At 39.8% G+C, this 27,179-nt stretch overlaps 1 protein-coding gene across 2 annotated transcripts in view; it reads right to left on the minus strand.

Annotated features, from left to right (window-relative positions):
- Positions 1 to 202: 202 nt before the first annotated feature.
- Positions 203 to 27,179, minus strand: part of LOC143041455 (RNA cytidine acetyltransferase-like) — a 34,494-nt gene continuing 7,517 nt past the window's right edge. For both annotated transcript variants that reach the window (XM_076213352.1, XM_076213351.1), the window contains exons 5-19: positions 23,839 to 24,058; positions 21,613 to 21,727; positions 19,228 to 19,439; positions 17,694 to 17,957; positions 16,671 to 16,841; positions 16,399 to 16,572; positions 15,318 to 15,494; positions 14,797 to 14,922; positions 11,734 to 11,903; positions 8,791 to 9,005; positions 8,174 to 8,346; positions 7,408 to 7,533; positions 4,093 to 4,191; positions 2,387 to 2,493; positions 203 to 335 (exon numbers count right to left, since the gene is read on the minus strand). In XM_076213352.1, the coding sequence (XP_076069467.1) occupies positions 278 to 335; positions 2,387 to 2,493; positions 4,093 to 4,191; positions 7,408 to 7,533; positions 8,174 to 8,346; positions 8,791 to 9,005; positions 11,734 to 11,903; positions 14,797 to 14,922; positions 15,318 to 15,494; positions 16,399 to 16,572; positions 16,671 to 16,841; positions 17,694 to 17,957; positions 19,228 to 19,439; positions 21,613 to 21,727; positions 23,839 to 24,058 (2,407 nt within the window). In that variant the 3' untranslated portion in view covers positions 203 to 277. The remainder of the gene's footprint in view (positions 336 to 2,386; positions 2,494 to 4,092; positions 4,192 to 7,407; positions 7,534 to 8,173; positions 8,347 to 8,790; positions 9,006 to 11,733; positions 11,904 to 14,796; positions 14,923 to 15,317; positions 15,495 to 16,398; positions 16,573 to 16,670; positions 16,842 to 17,693; positions 17,958 to 19,227; positions 19,440 to 21,612; positions 21,728 to 23,838; positions 24,059 to 27,179) is intronic.

Consider the following 27,179-nt stretch of genomic DNA (forward strand, 5'->3'; position numbering starts at 1 on the left):
CATCCAGGAGGTGCTACGATAGGAGGGAGGGAAGAGGGTGGAAGGGAGTGGAGTATGTTAGGGATGGAGCAGGTAGGAGTGGTTTTTATTCCTTTGTTTTTTGGCTACCTTCCTTATAAGGGGGGAAAAATGCCTTTGGTATATGTATTTATGTACATATCAAATGTTCTTCTCACTTACTCTGATGGAATAAAACAATGAATGCCTCTGTTAGGAGCAGTTTATTCCATAAAATATAACAACTGAGTGCTCTTAAAAAAATTACAGACCACTTTCCTTATTTCTTCATTTTCTTTTCCTTTTTATCAAGAAGACTGATCTTCTTCCTTTTAGCACTGTAAAAAAACAAATACACAAATAAAATTATAATAATCAAGATACACCTAGGTCTCTTAATCCAACTCACCAAATGCCACTTGTGTGGATATTTGGGCCCAGGACACAAACCCACAACAGGAATTGGTCCAGGACATAAAACACCACCAATTCCAGAAGTGGGTTTATGTCTAGGGCCCAATTGTCTGCACAAGTAGTGGTTGGCGAGTGTTGTATTAAAAGACCTAGTTGTAATAATAATAATTAATACATATACTGTATACATATACAAAAAGGCCCTTTCTTTTCTGTAAGGGAAAACCCAAATCAATGCATACACCCATGAAACATATATATTACATAATATAAACACACATTTTCCCATCTTTACTCCTCAAGAATGAAGGGTCATCCCTGTCCCCCACCCACTGCTCAGGTTAGAGGCATTGCAGAAAGACACAACACCACAGCAAAGCAGGGCTCAAGAGCTGAAACTAGTTTATCTCTATAATTGAATAGCAAACCCCCACCCCTACCCCTGCTCTCATCCATTTAACATATATACAGAGCATACATGAAGAAATCCTTTTGGACCTTGTCATTTCCTCACCCATTCACAATCATTCTCCACTCACACTTATCTCTTGCTTTCTCCCTTCCCTGTTTGACAGACATTCCTCTTGCATCCAGTGCCCCTTTCATACCATCAATCAACATCATACTTGGTCTTCCCTTTAAATCTGCTCTATCTACCTGTTTCCCACACTCTTTTTGTTAGTCTTTTTTCACTTTCTTTCCATATGCCCAAACCTTATTCTAGTATTCTTTCATCAACCCTATCTACCAGCTCTTTCCACCTCTGCTCCTTACCTCACATCATTTCTCACTCTATCCATCCTTAAACACTACACCTAAGCTCTTCCTTTCTGCGTCCTATAAATTCCAAGTCTCTGCTCCATAGTATCATGGGCACACTCTCCGTCTCCTCTTGGCATTCATTCAAAGAAACATATTTCCCGTGACACTTTTCATTATCCCCTGACATTTATGTTTCCCCTTTTCTGCAATTTACCTTCAACCCCATTTCTCTATTCCCTGCCACAAATGACCCTAAATACATACAAGCTCTCTACTTCCTCTAGCCTCTGCCCTTTAAACTTGCCTCCAACTTGCTGTCACCCTAATCCTTTGTACATCTTATCACTTTATTTCTGCCCACATTTACTTTCAGCTTCCTCGTCTCATATATTGTCATGAACTTCACCACTGTTTCACCTGACATAGGTGAATGATAGGTGTCTCTGGTCCACAGGGGTTCCCCAAAAGTCCCTGCTCAACAAACATTCACCTTCTGCTCAAATCCCTTTTCATCCCATTCATTCATCTTGTTTTTGGTCTTCCCCTCTGGCTCACTCCATCAACCACTATTTTCCACATTCTTTTTATTAGCTTTTCTTCATTCAACACTGCTTCTGATCCAGGACAGTGGACAAGATACAGGGATGACCCATCATCCAGGAGGTACCAAGATAAGAGGGAAGGAAGAGGGTAGAAGGGAGTGGAGTATGTAGGGGATGGAATGGGTGGGAGTGGTTTTAATGCCTTTGTCTTTTGGCTACCATCCGTGTAAGGGGGGGGGGAAGCCTTTGGTATATGCATGTATGTTCTTCATTCATTCTTTACATGTGCCCAAACCATCCCAGTATTCTTTTATCTACCATATCAATCCATCCTTGTAATACCCACCATATCTTTTATACATTTCATCTCAAACACATTTAAATTTCTTCTTTCTGCCTCCTTTACATTCCAAATCTCTGCCACATACATTGTCATATGTACAATCGCCCCTTTCATACAGTCTTCTCTTCACATCCATCCCCAGATACCTATTTCTCCTAATACTTATCATTCATCCAAGCCGTTTACTTGGTTCTGTCACTCTACAGCTTACCTCCATGCCCCCGTCCCCCCACTTCTCCATGCTTCATGTTAATAGCAAGGAAATTAATCAACAACTACAATAATAATAATAATAGTGATTATATATAAAAAAAAAATCTTCACCTACCTGTCAGATGCCTGAGAAAATTCATTTTCTTTTGTCTTGATGTCAAACTGTGACACATCAAGGATTTGAGTTACTCGTTTCCTATTTTCCTCTTCTTGCAGTTTCTTCTGTAATTTATAGAAAATATATTCTTAGCATGTTTCTCAGTTTAATTACAGTTTTCAGAGCATTTACAGAGATATCTCCATTACATGGAATAACTGCTCCAAGAAAACACTGAAATTTTGACATTTCTGGTCAATAGATGGATTTCTTGTATTCAAACAAGAGTTCTGATATTAATCAACCAATCCACTGCCCCAGATTTCTCTTGCAGAAGATTAATGGGTCCCAGGTAACTAACAACTGTCCCTGAATTGGCCTAAAGTCCCATAAGGAAGAAGTGTTGTTGTCTAGGTAGGGATAGGGTTGGGCAATTAGAATGAGGTGTTCAGTGTGTGATAGTTGCATCTGAGGCAGTTTATTCTTGTGGCCAACTCATATCTGTACTGGCATTATTTCAGAGCTGGATGGTGGCCTGAATGCAGTTGTCCTTGTGTGGTTCTTGCTTCTATTGGGATAGTTTGATGGCGAATGGAGTTTGGTAGTGGGTCTTAAAAAGCCTGTTTTGTGATCTGATAGTGAATGTGTGTTTTCTTTTTATTGATGTATGTGGTGCGGGTGGTAGGGTGTTGTAGACATTTGAGTAGCATGCTGCCAGTGCAATTTTTGTTGTTGTATTCAATTGGTTTGCTTGTGTTATGTAATTAGATGGATGGATAGGACTGTGGGCTGTTGCATAGAAGTGTGTGCCTATTATCTTTATGTAATATTCTATGAGAAGAATTTTGGGATCTGTGTACACAAATTCTGTTGGGTGGTTTTGGTATATGTTATCATTCTCAATGCTTTATTATGTGCAGTAAGATGGATATGAATGTTTTCCTGATTGTTAGGAATCATGTGGTGGTGTAGTAAGGTGCAGTTCCCAAAAACTGTTTGCAGACTGTGATGAGAATTTTCTTCTACTGAACAAAAACCTGCTACTACTGCCCATTACCCTTGTATTTACTTCCTGTACCTCCCTAACCATGTACACATTCAACAGCCATGGTGACATGACAGCCCTGATGCAGCCACCTTCATTCCAAACCACTCCCTCTCTTCATTTCCAATTCTGATACAGACTATTACTCTCATAACAATTCTTGACTGCCCTTAACAACTTTCCCCCAATCCAATATATGTGCAATACCTCCCACAGAGTCTTCCTATGTTCCCAGTCAGCCTTCTCCAAATCCACAAAGATTAAAAAATCATCCTTCCCTTTTGCCAAAACCTTCTCACAAATTTGCCTACCACAAAATTTTGATCCATACATTCTCTGCCTTCCTAAACCTACACTGCTCCTCACCAATTACTCCTCTTGGTACATAGATAAATATTATTAAAGTTTACTGTCATTGTTTCAGGTTTATTCAAGATTATTCTAATCCTTCAATAGTGCAAAAATGATTACCATTACATGGGTTCATCAATAGGGGTTTCCCTTTGTCATAAAATCTATGGTTTGATCATCTTAATTCAAAACTGTCACTTATAGGATACATAAAAACTTACATACCTTAACATTAGAATATTAATTTCTAGAACAATTCTTACCATTTGGATGACAATAAATTCAGTTATGAGATGAATATTTGAAAGAGCTAAAGTTAAGACAGTACCTGTATTGATTCCTCTTGCAACTTTAAGTTCTCTTCATTATTGCCTTGGGTTTCAGCCTCATCAACATGTTGGTCCTGGGCTTTCCTGAAGAGTTCATTCTAGAATGCAGAAAAAAAAAAAGGATTTTAGGATTCCACTGCAATACAGGGGGACGAAGAGGGGGGGTCACCAAATTAATGAAGCAGCCTTGCTGTGGATGTGCTGTGTCGTGCAACACTGTTTCTGACCCAGGTCAGTGGACAGGATGCAGGGATGACCCATCATCCAGGAGGTGCTAAGATGTGGGGGAGGGAAGAGGGTGGAGGGGAGTGGAGTATGTAGGGGATGGAATGGGTGGGAGTGGTTTCTATGTCTTTTTCTTTTTGGCTACCTCCCGTGTGAGGGAGAAAAAGCCTTTGGTATATGTATGTATGTATGTACTGCACATACAAGCTGTTCTTCGAACAATGTGACAGTAGTTTTGTTTGCCTTGCTGCAGAAGTACAAGGAATGGACAATGATTTGTAAATGAATTATTTGATCAGTATTTAATAAAAATTAAATAAGTATTCTTAATAACACATATAACATGCAAATACTAACAAGCCTTCCTCCATTTTAAGGGGGGGGGGGGGTTGAGTAATGGCATACACCCACCCCACCCAAAGTCTATTTCCTATCCCTCCCATCTTAGCACTCCATGGCTGTAGGGCCCTCCATACTATCTCAACTCCCCAAAGTGCTAGTCAAAGGCAATACAGCCAGTTACATCACTTCCACAAGAGGGAAAAAGTAGACATCATCCCCTCTGTAGGTGGACGTAAGCCTTATCTAGGCCTCATTAGGTGCTGTATTAAACAGTATTCTAATAAATAAGTGAAAAATTGAAAAATATCAAAGTGATATAACAGTAAAAAATAACAGAGTGCAAGAAATGTCATGCATAAAAATGCAAATTAGAAGAAATGACCAAACGAAAGCCCAGACAGGTCGCAGCCAAGAAGACACTACACAAGGGTGACTGTGTCTCTCCCCCCCTTAACCACAGGCCTCCCTCTCTCCCCCCTTTTGACCACAAGCCTCTCTTCTCCTTTTCCCCTCTCTCTGTCTGCCAACACACAACACCCACTTTCAATAAGACCTTCCTTCAAACTTGCACTGTAGTGTGCTCCTCTCTCTCAGTCTTTCTTTCTATATATCTAACCTATAGTTTCTGGTCACTGAATGAAATAATATTAGTTCCTAGTAGGGTTAAATGGTGGAAAGTGTCAAGGGTGGGAGTTGACAGTGTACCCATGAACTGAAACACTCATCAACCCCCTCCGCCTCTATCCCCATTGGGTGAACAGCCATAAACTCACCCACCCCTCTACTCCACCTGGCATTCACCCCTTCCTACCCTACTTGGCCCTTCCCCATTTCACCCTTCTCCCCTCCTCCCCTCTTTCCTCTCAAATGTGCCAGAACAGCCTTGTAAGGACCAATTGGTCTGTTACTGTTCGTTTAGCCATGTAACTCTCTCCCCTCCTTTCTCCCCCTCTCTCTCCTTTTCTCTCTCCCTCTCCCCTCTTTCTCACTCCCTCTCACAGCTGCTTCAAACAGTGAGATGGTGAGTGGTTGTGTTTCTGTGATCAGCGTTGAAGAGGTACAATCTCTACATAGTAGAGTTGTAGCCTTAGAGGGCCTTAAAGAAGAGAATCGAGTTCTTTGCTCAAAGGCCCATAACATGAATGACATCCATGTTTGGAACCTGGGTGAGAAACAGTGGCAAACAAAGACATCCTCACCAGGCCCGCTTGAATGCAGAAACTTTTTTTCAAGCTCTCACTGGTCTACAAGAAGAAATGAAGAAGATGCAAGAGAAGAAGGGTAGGGTAGTTGCTAGACCCCTGCCCACAGCTAAGATTTTGATTGTAGGGGATAGCCAGATGAGGTATTTAGACAAGGCCTTCTATGACAACGATAGGAAGCAGAGGACCCATGTGTGTTTCCCCAGGGTGGGGATAGGTGATGTTAGAGACAGGATAGATGAGTATATAGTCGAGGAAGGTGTGAAACACAAACTTTGCTTGAATGCTGGGGGGAATGACATAGGTAAGTTAGGGAGTGAGGAATTGTTTGTGAGGTTCCAGGACAAGTTCGATAAGATTAGGAATAAGGGAGGGGCTCCTGTTGTACATGGAATCCTTCCATAGCATAGAGTTGGAGGCATGTGGCATTCCAGGGCTATTACAATGAATTGCAAGCAGGCAAAACATTGTAAGGCTAATGGATGGGCATTTGTTGACAACTGGGATCACTTTTATGGTAAGAATCATCTATATATAAGGGACAGGGTGCACTTGTCACCCAAAGGATTTCAGCTCCTTGCTGAATCCCTTGAGCGAGAAGTAGGCATCCTGCTGGGTTTTTTCAGGTAGATTATGTGGGAGTTGGGGTGAAGTATTGGAATATAGTTTAGGCAATAGAAACAGCTCAGAGAGGGACTGTGAAAAGAATCACCTAATCAGGTGGAGGGAGGATAAGCTAAAAGTTTACTAAGTAAACAGCAGAAGCATAATAAATAAAACTGATTTGTTGTGAGGTAAAGCATGCATAGAGAAATTTGATATTATAGGTCTTACTGAATCCTGGATCAATATGGCTGATAGACATTTTCTTATAGAAATTGAGATGGGAAATAAGTTTTTTCACAAGGACAGGGGAGGAGTAGCACTTTTCATTAAAGATATTGTAAACTGTATTACCAACAATTCAATTAAGGAAGAGGATAGTACAGAATCTATTTGGGTGGAGATTATAGGCAAGAATAAGAAACTTATCATTGATGTCATATATAGACCTAACCTCAGCATTGAGCAGATTGATCCCCTGATTCATGAAATTCACAGGATATTCCAGTACAAAAATGTTTTCATCATGGGAGACTTTAATTATAGAAACATTGACTGGGAAATTTTAGTAGGAGATCAGGAAGTGCAAAATTTCTTAGATGTGGTGCAGAATAATTTCCTAAAACTGATTATCAATCCTACAAGGGGGAGAGATTATTCTGGACTTGCTTTTCACTAATAATGAGCACCTAACGTGTAATATAAAAGTGGGAGATAGTCTAGGATCTAGTGATCATCAAGAAATAATATTCAATATTAACTGGGAAGAATTAAATAGTACAAATAACATTCTAGTACCAGACTTCAGGAGAGCCAATTTTGATGAGATAGTTACAATCCATTGCTCCTGGTCTTTCTTCTGCAAGAGACAAGGGACAACAGATTGACTGCATATGCTTTATGCAAATACTACTAATGTGTATGAGTATCAAAAGTACTTACAATATGTTGGCTCATACTTGAGATGAGTTGATATAATTGATTCATAACAATGCTCCATTCTAAACCAAGTTCTTCAGTTATTTTTGACAAGCTCTTGCGCTGTAGCCCAGTTCCACATAGGATTGCCTGCAAAGTTAGCATGTGAAGTACAATTGCTATAAAACATTTATGCAAGTTCTTGTGTGAGAACATTAATAAAGGACAGCATGTCAGGATGGAAGGCAGTAACTTGCAAAATCCTTCAGGTGACTGTAATGTTCTCTTATGTTCACTCCATCCATCTCTGCCTTCTACATTTCTTTTACTAATCTTTCTTCATTCATTCTTTCTATGTGTCCAAACCATCCCAATACTCTTTCATCAACCCTATCTCTTAACTCCTTTTCCACCCTCTTACCTCCTCATTTCTCACTCTATCCAGCCTAGTAATCCCTACCATACTTCTCAGACATTTCATCTCAAACACATTTAAACTCTTCCTCTCTTGTGTTCCATGTTTCTCACCCCTACAGTGCTGTCAATACAATCATCCCTTCATACAATTTCTTCTTATATATATATATATATATATATATATATTTTTATATATATATATTATATATATATCTATATATATATATATATAAATATATACATACATACATATATATATATATACACATATATACACACATATATTTTCATTATATAATTAGACATAAAATTCATTCATGGAATTAACCTTGACTTTAATAACTAAAGTAAACCAATTTTTCATTATACTCACAGCTTGAACTGGCTTAAGTTTAAAATCTGGTATTTTGTTTTGAAAGTAGAGTTGTGCAAGTGTAGGTAATATATCAGTAATCAGGCCAGTTTCACATTGATGTTTTGAAAACTTGTCTAGTCTTGCAACATCCTTCTGCTTGATATAAACCTCCAATTCCACTCTGCTTGGATCTGTTGACATATATTTAATTAATATTTTCATGAAGTCTTAATTTTGTTGCATTGCTTCTGATCCAGGGCAGTGGGTGGGATACAGGGATGACCTGTCATCCATGAGGAGCTAAGACGAGAGAGGGGGAAAGGGTGGTGGATGGGGGTGGAATGGTTGGGAGTGAAATACGTGGCATTGGGTACATGCCTTTTGACTTGGCAACCTCCTTTATATGGGGGAAATACCTTTGGTATATAGATAAAGTTAGAATAACAATAGGTATGTTCCATAGGCTATAACCATGGACTTACAGTTCCTATGCTATTAACTGCATAAAAGTCATAAATTCAACATCCCCAGGACTGTTTCTCTTAAAATTTCTGGAGTTATAGCTGTAACTAGAAATTATTATTATTCATTCCACACTTCTAGTATTAAGAAATAATCTACTTTACTGTACTTACTCTCAGCTTTCCTCTTGTAAGTCTGATTTAAAATCAAACTAAGGGCAAGTTTACAATCAAACTTCTGGAATGCCACCCCAAGTAAATAAACAAGTCTCTTCTGGTTGTCAAACCAAAGGTCAGCAAGCCAGGAACTTGAACGGGCTGCTTTATCCTCATTGAGCACTTTCAACATGATTGCAGTATGTTCTCCAGTCAGACCATTTGTCACCTGGCTGCAAAGTACAGGTACATTAATGTTATATAATAAAGAATGATTAAAGAAAATGAATTTATATAAAATAAAAGTATGTAACTATATACTAATACATCTATATATATTGTATATACCAGATTTCCCAAAAGCCAGTGTAAAAAAAAAAAAAAAAAAAAAAAAAAAAAACATATACATATACCAACGGTTTTTCTCCCTGCCAAAGTCCAAGGCATAAATCCACTCTCATCCATTTCATCCCCATATACCCCACTCCCATTCACCACCCCTCCCTCCCTCTTTTCTTGACTCCTCCTGGATGATGGGTCATTACTGCATCTCCCCCACTGCCCTGGGGCAGAAGCAATGAAGCAAGACACAGTACATCCACAGCAAGGCTGCTTTATTTAATCAGTGACCCCCCTTTCCCCTCATGCACAAAAAGACAGGGAAAAGCCCCTTCAGGGTGCATCAAAATATCATTCATATAAATTCCCTCACCTCCCATCCCCCACCCACTCCCTTCCATGCATCACAGCATCATCCATACACAACCATTCTCCACTCACCCCTATCTTTTGTCTTCTCCCTTCCTTTCTCAACAGACAATCCCCTCTTTCCCAATGCCCTTGTTACCCCATCCATCCATCTCATCCTTGGTCACCCCCTCATGTTCACTCCTTCCACCTCTGCCTTCCAAACCTCTTTTACTGACCTTTCATTCTTTTCATGTGTAAAAACCATCCAACCAATACTCTTTCATCAACCCTGTCTCCCAACTCCCTTTCCACCCCCGATCTGCCACTGGCGAAGCTGAACCAGGGACATGGTTCATTAAATTCCAAGTTACAAAGTCCTCAGTAAAGGGGCACCATCCTAGCCTCCTAATAGGGGGAGTTTATGTTAAACCATATCATCATCACTTTTTAATCCCCCACGGTATTTACTTGTTTCTCTCAATCTACATTCTACCTCCACCTCCACTCCTCCCTTTCTTACAACATTCGCACCCAAGTACCTAAAACTATCCGCTTCCTCCAGTCTCTCTCCCTTAATACTCACTTCCAATTTGCTGCCACATTCTCCCTTTGTACATCTCATCACCTTACTTTTACCCACATTCATCTTCAACTTCCTACTTTTGCACATCTTCCCAAACTCTGTCACTAATTTCCTTAATCCCTCCTCTGATCCTGACACAAGTAAATTGTCATCAGCAAACAACAACTGTCTTATCTCTCATTTTTCTCCATTTTCTTTAACCATCTCCAATCCCTGGCCCATTACCCTTGCGTTTACTACTCGCACCACCCCATCCATGTATAAATTGAACAGCCAAGGCAACATAACACATCCCGAGCACAGTTCCACCTTTACCTCAAATCACTCACTCTCTCCATTTCTAATTCTAACACAGGAGGAGCCAAGAAAACTCTCTTGACTGCTCTTAACAGGTCTCCTCCTATCCTATATATCTGCAACAGCACCTTCCTGTTTACCCAGTCATAAGCCTTTTCCAAATCCATAAAGGCCAAAAAAACATCTTTACCTTTTCCTAAAGTTTCTGGTCGTGTTTCATATGAAGAACTCAAAAGTGTCATGGAAAAAGATACCCTGAACATATATTAGCCAAGTGACTGATTATTCATCCCTAGAAAGCACAAACCCATAGGCCTGCCAGTGTTTACATACAAATATCAACTTTCTGATTATCAGTTTTGTGCTGCCTTGTAATTTTACTAATATTTCAACAGTGACATTAAATATTCATATCTTTTCCTTCTTCTAAGAGGGGGTGTGTATGCCCAATTTAAAGCATACATCCAGACACCCATCCAAAACCCACTCATTACCACTCCCATCTTGGCACCTCATGGACAAAAGGTCATCTCTATCTCACACAATATTGGGTCAAAGGGAATGTAGTGGTACACAGCACTTCCATAGCATGATCCAAGAGCTGGAGTTGGTTTGACCCCAATGCTTCATTGTATGGTGGCCATCTCCCTTTATTTTTCTTAAATCCAATGCTCTCCTTAACCTCATCTATTCACCTCATTTCTAGTCTTCCTCTCAAGTTCATTACATTTCTGCTTCGCACATTTTTTTAATAATCTTTTCTCACCCAAAGAGTGTTGAGGTAGTCAAGACATGTGGAAAGAATGAGAAAATACATGTCTATATATCTATATACCAAGAGGTTTTTCCCCCTTACCTGGGGGGTAGCCAAGTCAAAGGTACATAGCTACTCCCATCCATTCCACTTCTCTCCACCAGCACTTCCTCCCTCTCATCTTAGCTTCTCATGGATGACAGGTCATCCCTGTATCGTGCCCACTGCCCTGGGCCAAAAGCAATGTATCAACACATAGTACATCCACAGCAAAACAACTTCACTTAATCAGTGACCCCCTCCCCCCCTCTCCATCACCTTATGCAGAAAATGAGAAGACGGGGAGAAATTCCTTCGGGCTGCATCAAAATATTATTCATACATAAGCACCACCCTATCCCACATCCCCCACCCCTCCCTTCCTTGCATAACATTATCATCTATACACAATTCTCTACTCATTCCTCCCTCCTGCCCTCTCCCTTCTTTGCTCAACAGACATTCCTCTCTCAACACCCACTTCACCCCATCCATTCATCTCATCCTTGATCATCCCTAAGTTCACTCCCTCCACCTCTGCCTTTCACACCTCTTTTACAAATCTTTCTTCACATGTATGTACTTTATATAATCATACCTTAGGTAAACAGGTGTATACCCAAGTCTCTTCCAGAAAGACAGTAGCCTTGAAGTAACTCCGTATGATACCCCAAAGTAGTGGAGGGCCTCTGGACTTCTTTCATCAAGAGAAGCAAGAAGTGGTGAGGCTTGTTGGTTTGGTCCTAACTTTTCTTCCAGTAATACTACCTTGAAGTAAAATTATTTCTATTTACAACCTTGAAGTAATATAATTTCTATGTATTTAATTCTATAATAACTTTGAAAGCCACAGGAATATATGGACAAAATTAAGATTATAAGCATGCAACAATCAAGTCATTATCAACATATGTACAAGCCATATCATCATGGTGGCAAGATTATTTAGAATCTTTTATAATGATCTCATTACTATCATAATCAATCCAGTAAAAGATATTAAAATGACCATACAAAAAGTCAGATCATGTTCCCAGAGGCTACAGGTAAAAATACAATTCCAACTTGGTGTGGTGGTGATAATCAGAAATGTGCTAGTCTTGCATTCACTTAGTTGTGGGTTCAAATCCCATACTCCTCTCCAATTCCTAGGAGCGACTGTTAACTTCCCTTACAGTCTGAGTGCACAAGGCAAAGGTGACAGCTTGAGCTGCAGCTACACACCTGATATAGACTTCCCACCTTCTTCTCTTCTATTCATAAGGGATGGCCTATCAATCCATATACCAAGAGCTTTTTCCCCCTTATAAGGGAGGTAGTCATGTCAAAAGGTATGTACCTCCTATGCATTTCACTCCTATCCACCACCATTTCCTCCCTCTCATCTTAGCTCCTTGTGGATGATGGGTCATCCCTGTATCCTGCCCACTGCCCAGGGTAAAAAGCAATGTAGCAAGACACAGTACATCTACTGCAAGGCTGCTTCATTTAATTGGTGATGCACCCTTTCCACCCCCTAACTTCATTTTATCATACCACTACTAATTACCCTTCCTTCTATTCCCTCCCATCCTCCTTGTTCCACATACTATCTTTGCACACCCTATCACTCCCTCCTTGAAAACCCCCCATTCCTCTTCAGCTCCTACCTTTATCCTTCAACACCTGCCACACTTCTCTTAGCTTCTCCTTGTACTCCTACTCCTTTTCCTTCTCATTTAAACAGTTTACTCTGAGAATACCTCTACCTTCTGCCTTTTTCCTCTTTCTCCACCTATCCTCCACTCTCAACTTACCTTCCACCAAAAATTTATGTGCTATTACCCAACCTTCTCTCCTAAGAACATGGACATCCAGAACTTGCCCTACTCTTCTCCTGAGTACCACTACATAGTCCAAATAAATGCCTTATCAACCACCCTGCCATCCACCACCCTCATCCATGTGTGCCTTCTCTGTGATGGATGCATCTGCGGTAGTTTCAATTTGTGGCCAGGCCTATTCTGTGTTTATTATCTCAATGATGGATGACCTAAGCACAGGTGTGCCAGTGTGGTTTTTGTCTGGTGTGTGATGGTTTTCTCTGGAATTTATATCTGAGTGTTGATATTTGAATAGAGTTGGTGGTCTTTCTTAGAGGGCTTGTTAAGTTATCTGGGTGTGAATGTATTTCTGTGTGAATGTTTTGTGTCATTTGGGTGGTAGATTGTGGTAGATGTTTGATTAGTATGCTGCTGGTGTATTCATTTTTGTAGCATTCTGTAGGTGGTGCTTATGAGATGTAATATGATAGGTGTGTGTTGTAGGGTTCTGGCATAGAACTGTTTTCCTGTCATTTTCATGTTATATTCTACTAAGAGGATTTTGGTTTCTCTATGTAGGCGTCCTATAGGGATGGTCTTGTGCATCCTGTAATCACACTCAGTGCTCCACTTTGCAGTGTTTGTGTTTGATTTACTGATTGTTGGGAACCCCACTGTAGAGGTACATTCTAAGGTGGTTCTTATGAGCTGGTTATTAGTTTTTGTAGTATAAATTCTGTACTAGAGATGGAGTTCAGAAGATTTGTTTTCTTACTGATCTTTGTTGTTACTGATCTATGACATGTGGGCCAAATGTCATATATCAAGTGTTGGACCCACAATTTTTGGGTTCCTTTCAAAAGGAAAGGTTTGGACATTTAATTTGACTATGGGGCAGTTTTTTGATTCATGGTTGTCTGAGGTGACACTATTATTTATCTCTGGGATGAAGCTTCTACTCTGCTGCTTCTACAACATTGTTTTAATTTGCACACATAACGACTGTTCTTTACCATTTTGTATTGATACAAGAGAATACTGGTGTTTAGTTCTGGTTCAGGGGTTGGCACATCACTCATGAAGAGGTCATGGGTGAAAGCACTGCATCTTGAATGACCCCACTGTATTGTCCTTTTGTACTTGAGATATGGTTGTTTAGAGTTACTCTGCCTGGTCTTCCTGATATAAAGTTGGTTATCCAATTCTAGTCATTGTTATGGATATCTGTCTTGATTTCTGGTGGGGCTTCCTTACTGAATCTTTCTAGTACTTGATGTGTGATATTTGTGACCTGAGTGTTAGAGTGGCCCTCTTTGAAACCAAGTTGATTGGGGAAGATTGGTATTTCTGTTTTGATTCTTGCTACAACCAGCCTTTCCATCAGCTTGGATATTGTGGATAGTAGTGATATTGGTTTACACAATGCTGGATCCTCTAGCAGTTTGTTTGGTTTTCAGACTGGTACTAAGCAAGCTCCCTGCCAGATGTTTGGGATGTTCTTGTTTAGCTAATAGTTGAACATATCAGTTAAGGCTCTAATGGCATTTTGGCTCAGGTGTTTGAGGTGGATCTTTGAGATCTTGTCTAAACACCTTGCCTTGGATTATTATTATTATTTTTTTATTATTATTATTTTTTTTTATTCATTTATTATTTTTTTTCAATTGCTTCTTCTGTGTCATTACTATGGAAAGGGTGTGTGCCTTCTTTGTTAGGTTTGACTTTATGCATTTAATTATTTTCCTTTTCCTTTTTATAAGGGGAATGGCTGAGTCAAATCATAAACCCACCTCACGTCCCATACTCTTTTATGCAAACATTAAACAGTCAAACAATAAATACTATTCATATATGATTACCTCCTCATCCTGCACAAGCTTAAGCTGAGTTTCTTCATGAAGGGAGGACATTAGATGGTCTGCACAATAAGCCATTTTACTATAATATTCTTCAAGGAGTTTGAGTGCTTTGCTGCCATAGCCTTTCTGGAAAAAAGAACAAAGTAAACAATATTAATAAACTTAATTCTTATAAACACAACAGAAAAAGCTGGATTAACACCTCTTGGTGGATCCAAGGATGCAATGTGATTTCACTACCCCATTACACACTACTACAGGTGCTGCACTTCCCAGTTTTTAAGCAGCTGTATTGAGCATAGAAATGGCATGAAGAAGAGAGGGAGAGAGAGAGAAATATATGTATATATATAAATTTTATGACACAAAAAAATCAGTACTGGCAAACAGAAATCAGAAATCAATAAATCAGTACACTGCCCGAGGTTTCACAATAATGAATAAGTAAAGTTTGAGAACTAAAATTTAGGAAGAGATGGAACCCCATTACAATTAGGCGAATTTATGATGAAAGTTCTTACCCCTTGAGCATGTGGATGCGTTGCAATACGAACTATTCTTGCTCCAGACAGCTGTGGGAAGTCATAGTTTTGGTACAAGTTGCTCACAGTCCATGGAATCAAATCCCCCGTAGGTTTTTCACCTTGATTTGCGGCAGTAATCACCGAAGTCTTGGAAATTTTGCCTTCCAGGGATACCTGTGGGCCAAAATGAATTCAAAAGGTTTGTTGAAAAGAGCAAAACTAGAAAATACATCTGTTACTTGAAATTCTAAAAGACAATTTCTAGTTTCTCTTGATTTATAAGCATAATTAAAAATGAGAATGATATTATAATTTCACATATAAACCCCTCTTCCCTTGTAAGGGGGTGTGGCCTACTCGAGGCATATACCCACCCTTCACCTGTCCCATACCCATTTGTTGCCCCCTTCTGTCTTAACTCCTTGTGGATGAAGGGACCACTATCCACTGCTCAGGCCTGAAGCAAAGCAGCAGGGCACACCAACTCCACAGCAGGGCCTAACAGCCAAACCTGATTTAACTCCACTTCTTTGCATGGTGACATGGCAGTCTGTGACATGAGGTGAGGCATAACACCAAACACTGGCTGTGTTTTAATTGTCTCTTTATTTAAACTATGAAATGGAGCTGAGGCTACTATTTGCTACTAGGGAACTTACTTATGGCCAGAAACATGCACTCCTTTTATACTGCTGTTCTCTCTCTGGGACTCATGGGCTGAATGCTTGCCCTTATAATCTATGCAGCTTTTACTTGCTCTGGCCAGGTCTAACTGCTTGGGCAACTCACCAATCATGTCCCAGGGCAGCGTATCACATGACCCAGCCTAATGGGGGGGGGGGGGGGGTTGTCAGAGCCAACCCCTGAGGCATGCCAGAAAAGCCTGCAAAGGCTTGTGTGGTGAGAGGAACAAAAGCTCATACGAAATACATGTGGGGAGTAGGTGCCAAACTCACCACAACCCTTCCCATCTATTTCATCCCCACCCATTTCACTCCCATTTTAGAGTGTTTACTCCTAAACACTCTAAAATATAATTTCACACAACACAAAAACAATTCATATATATATTTATTACCTGCACAACACAGATGGGTGGGGGTATGGTATCTTTACAACTGTCATGTGGAGGCACCATGACAAAAAGATTATGGGCAGGAGAGTCGGAGAGCATCTGCAAATCATCTGGCGTGTTGCGATAATGTGAGGAGACTAAGAGACCCATAACTTGAGACAGGAACATTTCTGAAACCTAGAGAAAGTTCATGTATAAAAACATGTTTTATGTATACATTCTAGCATGTTTCCAATACTGATAAGTTTACCAAAGTTATAACTATATACTGGTACCTTATGATACCCAAATAATGTATCTCTGTTGACATAGTAAAGCTGACATTTGTCTGGGTGAGGCAGAGGTGAAGGAAGCACTGGTGGTGCGGCTTCAAGGCAGAGGAGCTTGTGAAGCCAAATCTCTACATTGTCTCCTCGTTTGTAACGAATTGACTCTTCCAGGCTTACCTTTGAAATAAAAACAAGTGTGTATTTCACCCTGGTTGTCATATGCATGTATACAAAAGTATACATTTACTATAATCTTGTACAGTATTAATAAAAAGAACTACTCTTATGGTTTGTTGGACATTTTATGTACTAGTATTTTGGAAGGAAGTAGAAAGTGTACAAAGTGGTGAATCAGTTAGAGAAGAGAGGGTAAAGGGAGTGGATGGATGGTTGTCAATGGAGAAGAAAGCTGTGAGAGGAAAAGAGCAGAACATTATGAGTTGCTGAATGCAGAGTAGGGTAGGGAGACTTTAATTTTGGCAGTGAGAAATATTTGGAGAATGACGTGATGATAGAGAGGAGAATGAATGATACGACTATTGAAAAAAAAAAATATATATATATATATATATATATATATATATATAGAGAGAGAGAGAGAGAGAGAGAGAGAGAGAGAGAGTTGGTGGGATGTCATGTGTTAAGTTTGACAATGGGCAGAAGTGATACTGGAGTGGCTGAAAAGATAGTTAAATGTATGTGGGAAAGAAATATTTTGGTGGACTGGAGGAGAGCATGTACAGATCCATTACATAAGCAAATGGGAGACAAATATGAATGCAGTAGTTTTAGGGGAATCAGTCTGTTGAGTGTGATCAGTAAGGTGCATGGGTATTTATTAGTCCATTAATTCCAATTGTCCCAATTCTCTCTTACACACACAGAACACATTGACAATATTCTTCTCCCCCACACCACATGGTACAAGAGTATATGAGAACTCACAAAAAATATCACAGCCTAATACTAATACATATACACACTCTTCCAGATGACACATATTTCTATATATAAGAAGAGATCACTTACCTCATGTAATATTCTGCCAAGAGGATTAGATCCTTTCTTATCTTGACCCGTTTCTACAGAATTCTTGGCTTCTTTTCTCAGTTGCTCAATGAGCTTCAGAGATAAGGATCTTCCTGTTCCTTCATAGCCTGAAACTGTCGAGGACAAGAAGACAAGGTATGGTCCTAACAACTCCTTAACCAACGACAAAGGGATGGCTGCAGCTTCATCAATCACCATTAGCTCCACCTGACTAAGCTTCTTGCTTTCACCTGGTGCAATATACTAGAAAAATATTACCATAAATTTCTGCACTAGTAATATTTTAAAGAGCATTGAAAAAAAATCAATTTTACACTAAAAATAAAATACAAAAAATAACTGAATAAAAAAATAATAATAACTAAATAAAATCATATCCCAAAGGCTTTCTCCCCCTTACACGGGAGGTGGAGGGGTGTGGAGTGTATTCAGGGATGGAATGGGTGGGAATGATTTTATGCCTTTTTCTTCTTGGCTACCCCCCTTGTAAGGGGGAGAAAGCCTTGGTATATGTATGTATGTATGTACAAGGAAGGTACTCAAAGGCATAAACCCACTCCCACCCATTTCATCCCCACATACTCCACTCTCATTCACCATCCTTCCCTCCCTCTTCTTTTTGGTTCCTCCTGGATGACAGGTCACCCCTGCATCTTGCCCACTGCCCTAGGCCAGAAGCAATGCAGCAAGACACAGCACATCCACAACAAACAGAAAGAAAACTGGGGAAACATAACCAACAAAATAGAAGGAAAAACTGATAATGGCAAAATGTGGAGTAATCAAAAATTCAAAATTAACACAACCCCCCCACCCCACCTACCCACGAAACACTTAGTGCAACTTGGGGTAAAATTACATCACCACAACAGCAATGTAATATCATCAACAAGCACTTATTCAAAATTAGATTCAACCCAACAATATAAGAAAACAGACAAATAATTACAGAAATACATAAAATCACACCTGACAATGAAGCTATCCCACCTTTCACCAGCACTGGTACACACTTACTTCCTGTACCACCCCATCCATGTGCACATTGAACAATAGTACTAAATTTGAATAAAATAAAATAGAATAAATAAATGATACATAAAAAATAATAATAATAATAATAATAATAATAATAATAATGAGACCCAGGTACAGATGGATGGATGGAGTAAAGAAGGATATTGAGAGGTTGGCACCAAGAGAGGACTGGAAAGAACTGACAGAGGAGAGAACCATCTGGAGAGACATAGTGAAAGCAGTGAAGGGCGTCCGGCCTGACAACCAACAGAGTGAGCGAGCGAGTATAATAATAATAATAATAATAAAATAAATAAATAAAAATAAATCAAATAAGTTGTCATAACCACGCAGTTTCATAAATTTCTACAGGTTAGTAATTCATTCCAGTCTGAAGTATGTCCTTCAGTCAAGTAAAATTTGTTAATAATCTCAACAAATCTGATAAAAATGATTTCATGCTGAAGGAGTCCCAAGTAATGTAAATGAAACCTACCTGAATAATTTGCCTATGATCCCTGTTGACAGTTACACGTAGAATGCATTTCTTGTATTCTTTCTCAGCAGACCTAAGAACTTCATAATTAAAATGTTCTTCATAACCCATCTCATTTAAAGCTTTTAGAACAAACTCAAACAAAGTATTCAGGTTCTCTGGACTTGGTGATGTGACGAAGATGTTGGAATATCCAAATGCAATAGCACCAGCTGTGAAAATTAATACATCTATAAATAACATATAAATATATATACAATGTATTGGGGTACTGTCTTCATATTAACATCCAAGAATTTTGAGACTGTTTTGGGACACACAAACAGACCAAAGCCACACATCACTCATTTAGGTTAGTTTAAAATCTCTACTAATTGAGGAATGATGACACTTCTGTACTATTAGTGTTCCTTTATGCCGTTCCCTTAAAACTGTCCTTTACAACTTTGGCTATACCAATTCTTGATCCCCTGTGGTGCAGGGAAAATAATTTTGCCACTGTTCTCGTGCATTTTTTTAAATGAATGATGGGTTGAAGTGAGGGTACTTGGCTTCTCTGTATTTTCCTCCTACAAAATGTAATGGAATAAGATGGATTGGGAGGGCTCCAGCCATGACCCTAATAATTGGGTCTCTAATGTGCACAGTTGTGGTATAGAAAGAACTAAAATGAATGAGATTGGCAGTATGTTTGTGAGAAAAAAATGGATGTGTTAGTGTTGAGTGAAACTAAGTTGAAAGGGAGGGATGTGTTTGAATTTGGAAGCGTGAGAGGGTTTCAGGAGTAACAAAAGGGCAAGGGAGAAAGGTAGCATTGCTAGAAAGTGACAAGAAAGGAAAGAGCATAACAGAGCAAAGGGAATAATTGTGATTAATGTGGGTGAAAATGAAACTGGAATGAGAGATATGGACTTTGTGAATGTATAGGGTACTAGTAGTGAGAAAAATGAAGAGGATAAGTAGGCCTTTAGGACTGATCTAAATGAGTACAGTATATACGGTTTTGGGAGGAATGTCAATGTACTGGTATTCAGGATTTGTATGCTAGGGTAGGAGATGAGCTAATAAATGAAGTAATAAGGAGTTTCAGGATGTCAGGTAAGAACTATGGTGGAGAGAAATTGTAGTATGTGTTTAGAATGGGAGTTAATAGTAATGTACACACTTTTTAGGGGAGACACCCACAAGTATACATGGGAAAGAGTGGTGGAGGGGAGGGTGCTTAAGAGGTAGTGGTACCCAGAGGGAGGATTGGGAGAGTTTTGGATGTTAATGACATGAGGGGGGAGAGTAGGGTATTGTCAGATAATTATCTGGTAGAAGGCATATTGAGAGTGGAGGAAAAATGGATGAGGAGGAAAAGCATAGTAGAGAATTACCAAGGATTAATATATTAAATGAGGATGAAAAAGAGAACCCATACCTGAGAAAAATATGAAAGGTGGTGATGGATGAAAGGTAAAAATGAGAAGAATAGGTATGTTTCATGGAGGAAATGATAGTGTACAAACATGGTATGTGGGGTGAGGAAAAAGGGGAAGAAACAGATGAGACAGGGAATGGTGGATTGAAAGGGTAATCGAGGTTGTGGAAGGGAAGAAGTGAGCTTATAAAATCTGGTTTCAGAGCACTAGATTGAAAAAAAGAGAGAGAGAGAGAGAGAGAGAGAGAGAGAGAGAGAGAGAGAAAGAGAGGGGGAGTCAGGTAGTAAGGAAAAGTTATAATGTTTTCTGAGACAATCAGAAAGCCCACAAAAATAGAAGGTTTGGAAAATAAAACATGTTAGAAGTCTATATATGTCAACAGCATATGATTAGTAACTATTATATATATATATGATGATTGCACACATTGCATGGTTAGTCACAATTATTTTGTTTTTTAATATGTTTTCTGTATCATTTTTATATGTATGTTGTGTTTACATAGAAACTGAAGCAGTTCCATGTGATTGTGATGCTATTGATTCTATTTTCAACATGTTTAAGGTAGATTTCTGTATTGATATGTTCTTGGGAGTATGTAGATGTTTGATGGCTCCAACTACACCTCTGTGTACTGCTTTATATTGGTGAGAGCAGAGTATGTGAAATGAGAAAAACATGTTGCCCTGAATGTATTGTGAGCAATTTATGGGTTCTGTGCATGGATGACATGAGTATAAACCTGGGTTGGTTTACATATCTTCAGCTACAAGGAGAAAGTGCAGAAGGGTAGGTGCTGGAGTACTGACCTCCTTATGTGAAAGAAGGAGGTGGTGAAGATAAGTTGAATGGAAGTAAGTAAAATGAGTGAGTTTCTGGGCCTGTTCCAGAGACCTGGGACATAACTCAGAAAATATGATTACATAAATGCACAAAACAAAATCATAGTTTTGATACAAACCTATTCCGATTCCAAGTGCAGCTGACTTCCCCCTTCCTCTTCCAGCGGTGAGGGTAACTGTTGTTCTTAAAGTCTTTTCAGTGATTGCAGCAATGAACTCAAGAACACCCTTGGCCTTGAATGGAAATATTATTGTTAACATATATGCATTCCTTCAACCTGGTGTTTATCTTTGTATATACATACACACACAATATATAGGTTAGATAAGGAAACACTGTGTGCAAACACTATTCAAGATTTTAAGAAAAAACTTGATGCTGAAAGATACAAAGATGGGTTACCACAAGCATAGCTCCCTTCCCATACAACTGGGTAATGTATATATATATATATAAATATATATATATATATATATATATATACACATACATATACCAAAGGCTTTTTCCCCCTTACAAGGGAGGTAGTTAAAAAACAAAGGCATAAAAACCACTTCCACCCATTCCATCTCTATCACACTCTACTCCCCTCCACCCTCTTCCCTCCCTCTAATCTTGGCACCTCCTGGAAGATGGGTCATCCCTGTATCCCACCCACTGCCCTGGGTCAGAAGCAGTGTCGCAAGACACAGCACATCCACAGCAAGGCCACTTCATTAAATCGGCGACCCCCCTCTCCCTCCCCTCACGCAGAAAAGGAGTATATGGGGAGAAATCCCTTTGGGCTGTGTCAAATGTTTCTCACACATACTCCCTCACCCCCCCATCCCCCACTCACTCCACCCATGCATCACATTGTCCATACACAACCATTCTCCATTCACCCGTCTTCTCTCGTCCTTCCTCAACAGACATTCCCCTCTTCCCCAAAGCCCCTTTCACCCCATCCATCCATCTCATCCTAGGTTGCCCCCTCATATTCACTCCTTCCACACCTCATTTACTGGTCTTTCTTCACTCATTCTTTCCATGTGTCCAAACCATCCTAATACTCTTTCATCCACCTTATCTCCCAACTCCCTTACCACCCATGTTCTCCTCCTCCCTCCTCATTTCTTACTCTATCCAGCCTAGTAACCCCCATCATACTTCTCAGACACCTCATCTCAAACACATTCAAACTCTTCCTCTCTTATGTACCATGTTTCTGCCCCATACAGTGCTGTTGGCACAATAACTCCTTCATACAATCTCCTCTTAGCATCCATTCCCAAATGTCTATTTCTCATTACACTTTTACATCCACCAAGGCATTTACTCGCTTATCTCAATCTACATTCTACCTCCACCTCCACTCCTCCCTTTCCTGCCACATTCGCACCCATCTAAAAATATCCATTTCATCCAGTCTCCCTTTATACTCATTTCCAATCTGCTGCCACTTTCAACCCTTGTACATCTCATCACCTTACTTTTACCCACATTTATCTTCAACTTCCTTCTTTCACATGCTTTCCCAAACTCTGTCACTAACTTCCTCAATCCCTCCTCTGATCCTGCTACATGTGCAGTGTCATCCGCAAACAACAGTTGGCTTATCTCCCATTTTTATCTATTTTCTTTAACCATCTCCAATCCCTGACCCACTTCAGTACAACTCAAATTCTTGCACGCAGCAGTGGCTGCCATATGTAATTTGCATCACACTACTCACATTATAAAATATAAAGTCACTGCTGTATTACTCGTTCTCTTTTACTGAGTAATAATGATGATGATGATAGGGTTTAACGTCACATACTCAACCCCCCCCCCCCTATCGGGAGACTAGGACGGTGCCCCCTCACAGGGCTTTGTAGTGTGGAATTTAATGAATCATGCCCCAAGTTCAACTTTGCTGGTGGCAGGATTCAAACCGCCCTCACCTTGACCTTCACCGCAAGTAACAACACACCTAACCCGCTCATCCAACGAGTAATAATAAACACACAAAACATGACCAAACCAGTTCACAGAATCCAGGGGTAACTGATGTATAACTACAAAAAAAAATATGTATTCAAGATGCTAATGCCAGTATCCTTGTGTACCCACCACACCAAATGATGCCTATGTAGGTTAAAATGGGAGGGATACCAAAAGGGTTTTTGGATGGGTGAGGGATGGGTGTTGGGTGGTGTATGCTTTGACTCAGCCAATCCCTTGGGGGAAAAGGCCTGTGGGCATATAGTATACATAAACCTAAGTATATACATACATATACCAAAGGCTTTTTCACCCCTCCACAGGGGGTAGCCAAAAAGAAAAAGGGATAGAAATCACTCCCACCCATTCCATTTCTTACCTGATCTAGTGTTTTGCACAGTCCAACAAGTATTCCTACTGGAGGATTATCCTTCATACTCTCCTTTAGTTCTTTCAATTCAATGTCTTCAGGTGAAAGCTGCTTATTGATTCCTGATGGAACAGGTTCAAGGTCTCTTAGGTGCGAGGATACTGGAAGGATACGCAGCTGGTCATCCATTACAACACACGTTTCACAAGAAGCAAGAGACAAGATGAACCTGAATTGAATAAACAGAGAAGAGAAAAGCACAATTAACACATACAGTCATATATAACCTACCTATCCAGTACTCACTCTTAGTTTGCAAGTTTTAATTTTGTGAATTTCAGCTTTGTGAGGCACTTCCAAAAGCACTTCTATTTTCAATTCTATGCATCTATTCTCCAAGGGCTTTTCCCACCTTATATGGGAGGTAGCCAAGTCAAAAGGAATACACCCACTCCCATCCACCACCCTTGTTTTCCTCTCACGTTAGCTCCTTGTCTCCTGCCCACTGCCCTGGGTCAGAAGCAATACAGCAAGACACAGCAAGGCCACTTTATTTAATCGGCAATCCCCCTCTCCATCCCATCATGCAAAAAATAGAGAAGATGGGAAGAAATCCACACACAACACTCTCTACTCCCCCCATCCCTCTACCTTCCTTGTATCACAGTATCATCTATACACAGTCATTCTTCACTTATCCCTATCTCCTGCCCTCTCCCATTCTTGCTCAACAGACATTTCGCTCTTGCCCATACAGTACCATTGCAACACCCCTTCATATAATCTCCTCTTTGCATCCATTACCAAATGCATATTGCTTATGACACTTTTTTTTTTTTTATCTCCCAAGGCATTTACTTGATTCTCTCAGTTTACAATTTACTTCCAATAACACTCCTCTTTCCATCAAGGTTTGTACTCATTTGATGGTTATGCTTGCCAAGATAGGGTGGATGAAAAAGTATTGGGATGGTTTGGACACATGAAAAGAATGAGTGAAGAAAGACTAGTAAAAGAGATATGAAAGGCAGATGTGGAGGGAGTGAACATGAGGGGGCGACCTAGGATGAGGTGGATGGATGGGGTGAAAGGGGCTTTGGGGAAGAGGGGAATGTCTGTTGAGGAAGGACAGGAGAGGACAGAAGACAGGGGTGAATGGAGAATGGTTGTATATGGATGATGTGATGCATGAGGTGGAATGGGTGGGGGGATGGGGGGTGAGGTAGTATGTGTGAGAAAAATTTGACACAGCCTGAAGGGATTTCTCCCTGTCTTCTCCTTTTCTGCATGAGGGGACAGAGAGGGGGAGATGCTGATTTAATGAAGTGGCCTTGCTGTGGGCATGCTGTGTCTTGTGACACTGCTTCTGACCCAGGGCAGTGGACAAGATAAGGGATGACCCGTCATCCAAGAGGTGCCAAGATAAGAGGGAGGGTAGAGGGTGGAGGGGAGTGAAATGTATTAGGGATGGAATGGATGGGAATGGTTTTTATGCCTTTGTTTTTTTGGCTACCTCCCTTGCAAGGGGGAAAAAGCCTTTGGTATATGTATGTATGCATGTATTTATTATTATTTTTTTTTTTTCTAATTTGTCCCATGCTTGTTGGTTACCAGGACAGCAGTAAAGCCACATGTATTTCTTCCATTACCTTTCCTCATTCAATAATATATGCTGTATGTTCTTCCTTTTATAATTCCTTCTTTGTATTAGCACTGAAGTTATACAAAAGCCCTCTTCTTCCTTAGTTTTCTTTTTCCTGGTGGTTACTCATGCATTTTTGGACACATGTTCTCTCAGCTTCTTGTACTCCTTTTCTTTTTAATTTAAAGGTCAGATATCAACAGATATACCATTCACTAAAAATAATCGAAAAAGTACTTTTTAAAAGCATACAAATAAAGTTTTTACCTATTACAGAAGAATTTATTCAGAAAATTCACTTTTAATTGCGCCTTGCATACCACTTTTCCGAAGTCTAGATATTCAGAATAACAATATTGTTTGTTTGGCAACTGTGACGTCACGAACGCGGAATTCCCCGAACCTTTCCTGAAGCGCACGGGCGGAATGTTTCGAATAGCAGACGACACAATGAAATGAAGACAAAACTGTTTTTTGCCAAATTTGATAAGATGTAGATGGTGGAATTATATAGAATACTGTCAGTATGTTTTTTTTATGTACATTAAACTGTAAATACAAAAAGCTATGGAAGTCTTGATATCTGACCTATAAAGGTCAGATATCAAGACTTCCATAACTTTTTGTATTTACAGTTTAATGTACATAAAAAAACATACTGACAGTATTCTATATAATTCCACCATCTACATCTTATCAAATTTGGCAAAAAACAGTTTTGTCTTCATTTCATTGCGTCGTCTGCTATTCGAAACATTCCGCCCGTGCGCTTCGGGAAAGGTTCGGGGAATTCCGCGTTCGTGACGTCACAGTTGCCAAACAAACAATATTGTTATTCTGAATATCTAGACTTCGAAAAAGTGGTATGCGAGGCGCAATTAAAAGTGAATTTTCTGAATAAATTCTTCTGTAATAGGTAAAAACTTTATTTGTATGCTTTTAAAAAGTACTTTTTCGAGCAATACGATGATTTTTAGCGAATGGTATATCTGTTGATATCTGACCTTTAAGCAGTTCACTCTAAGTTACCTCCCTACCTTTTGTCCTTTTCCTCTTTCTCCATCTATTCTACCCATACATACTACCTAACTACACACACAAAAAAGCCCTTTCCTCCTTCTACGGGTTAGCACAGCCAATGCATAAACTCACCCTTCACCCATCCCACACCTATGCTTCACCCTTACATTTTCCTTTCCATCTTAGTTCCTTGCAAATGAAGGGTCATTCCTGTCCTCAACCCAATGCCTGGGTCAGAAACAATGAAGGAAAATAGATTACCTCCACCTAATAGTGAAAGTAGATTTACCCTTTCACTTCATTATATGACAAGTTCCCTCCCCACTCCCCCACATCAGAATTTACACAGCAGACAAGATATTCCTTCAGGCTGTATCAATTTATAATCAATTCAAATTACTCTTCATTCACACCTCCCTCACTCATTTGCTTTCTTTCTTGACAAATATTCTCTTTTTATTCAAAGCTCCCTTCACCCCATTCATCCATCCCATTTTTGGTTGTATCTTCAAGTTCATTTCATCTGCCTTTCACATTCTATTTACTAGTCTTTCTTCACTCAACCTTCCCACATGCCCAAACCACTTCCCTCCTCTACATCACACATTTTTCTATTTCATCATTTACCTGCAAAGCCACTCCTTCCCTCCCTTGCCCATTTGTCACTCCTTACATCCTACCCACCACA

This window comes from Oratosquilla oratoria, chromosome 31 (genome assembly GCF_046742065.1).
Source record: "Oratosquilla oratoria isolate Oo_2021 chromosome 31, ASM4674206v1, whole genome shotgun sequence".
Classification (NCBI taxonomy): Eukaryota; Metazoa; Arthropoda; class Malacostraca; order Stomatopoda; family Squillidae; genus Oratosquilla; species Oratosquilla oratoria.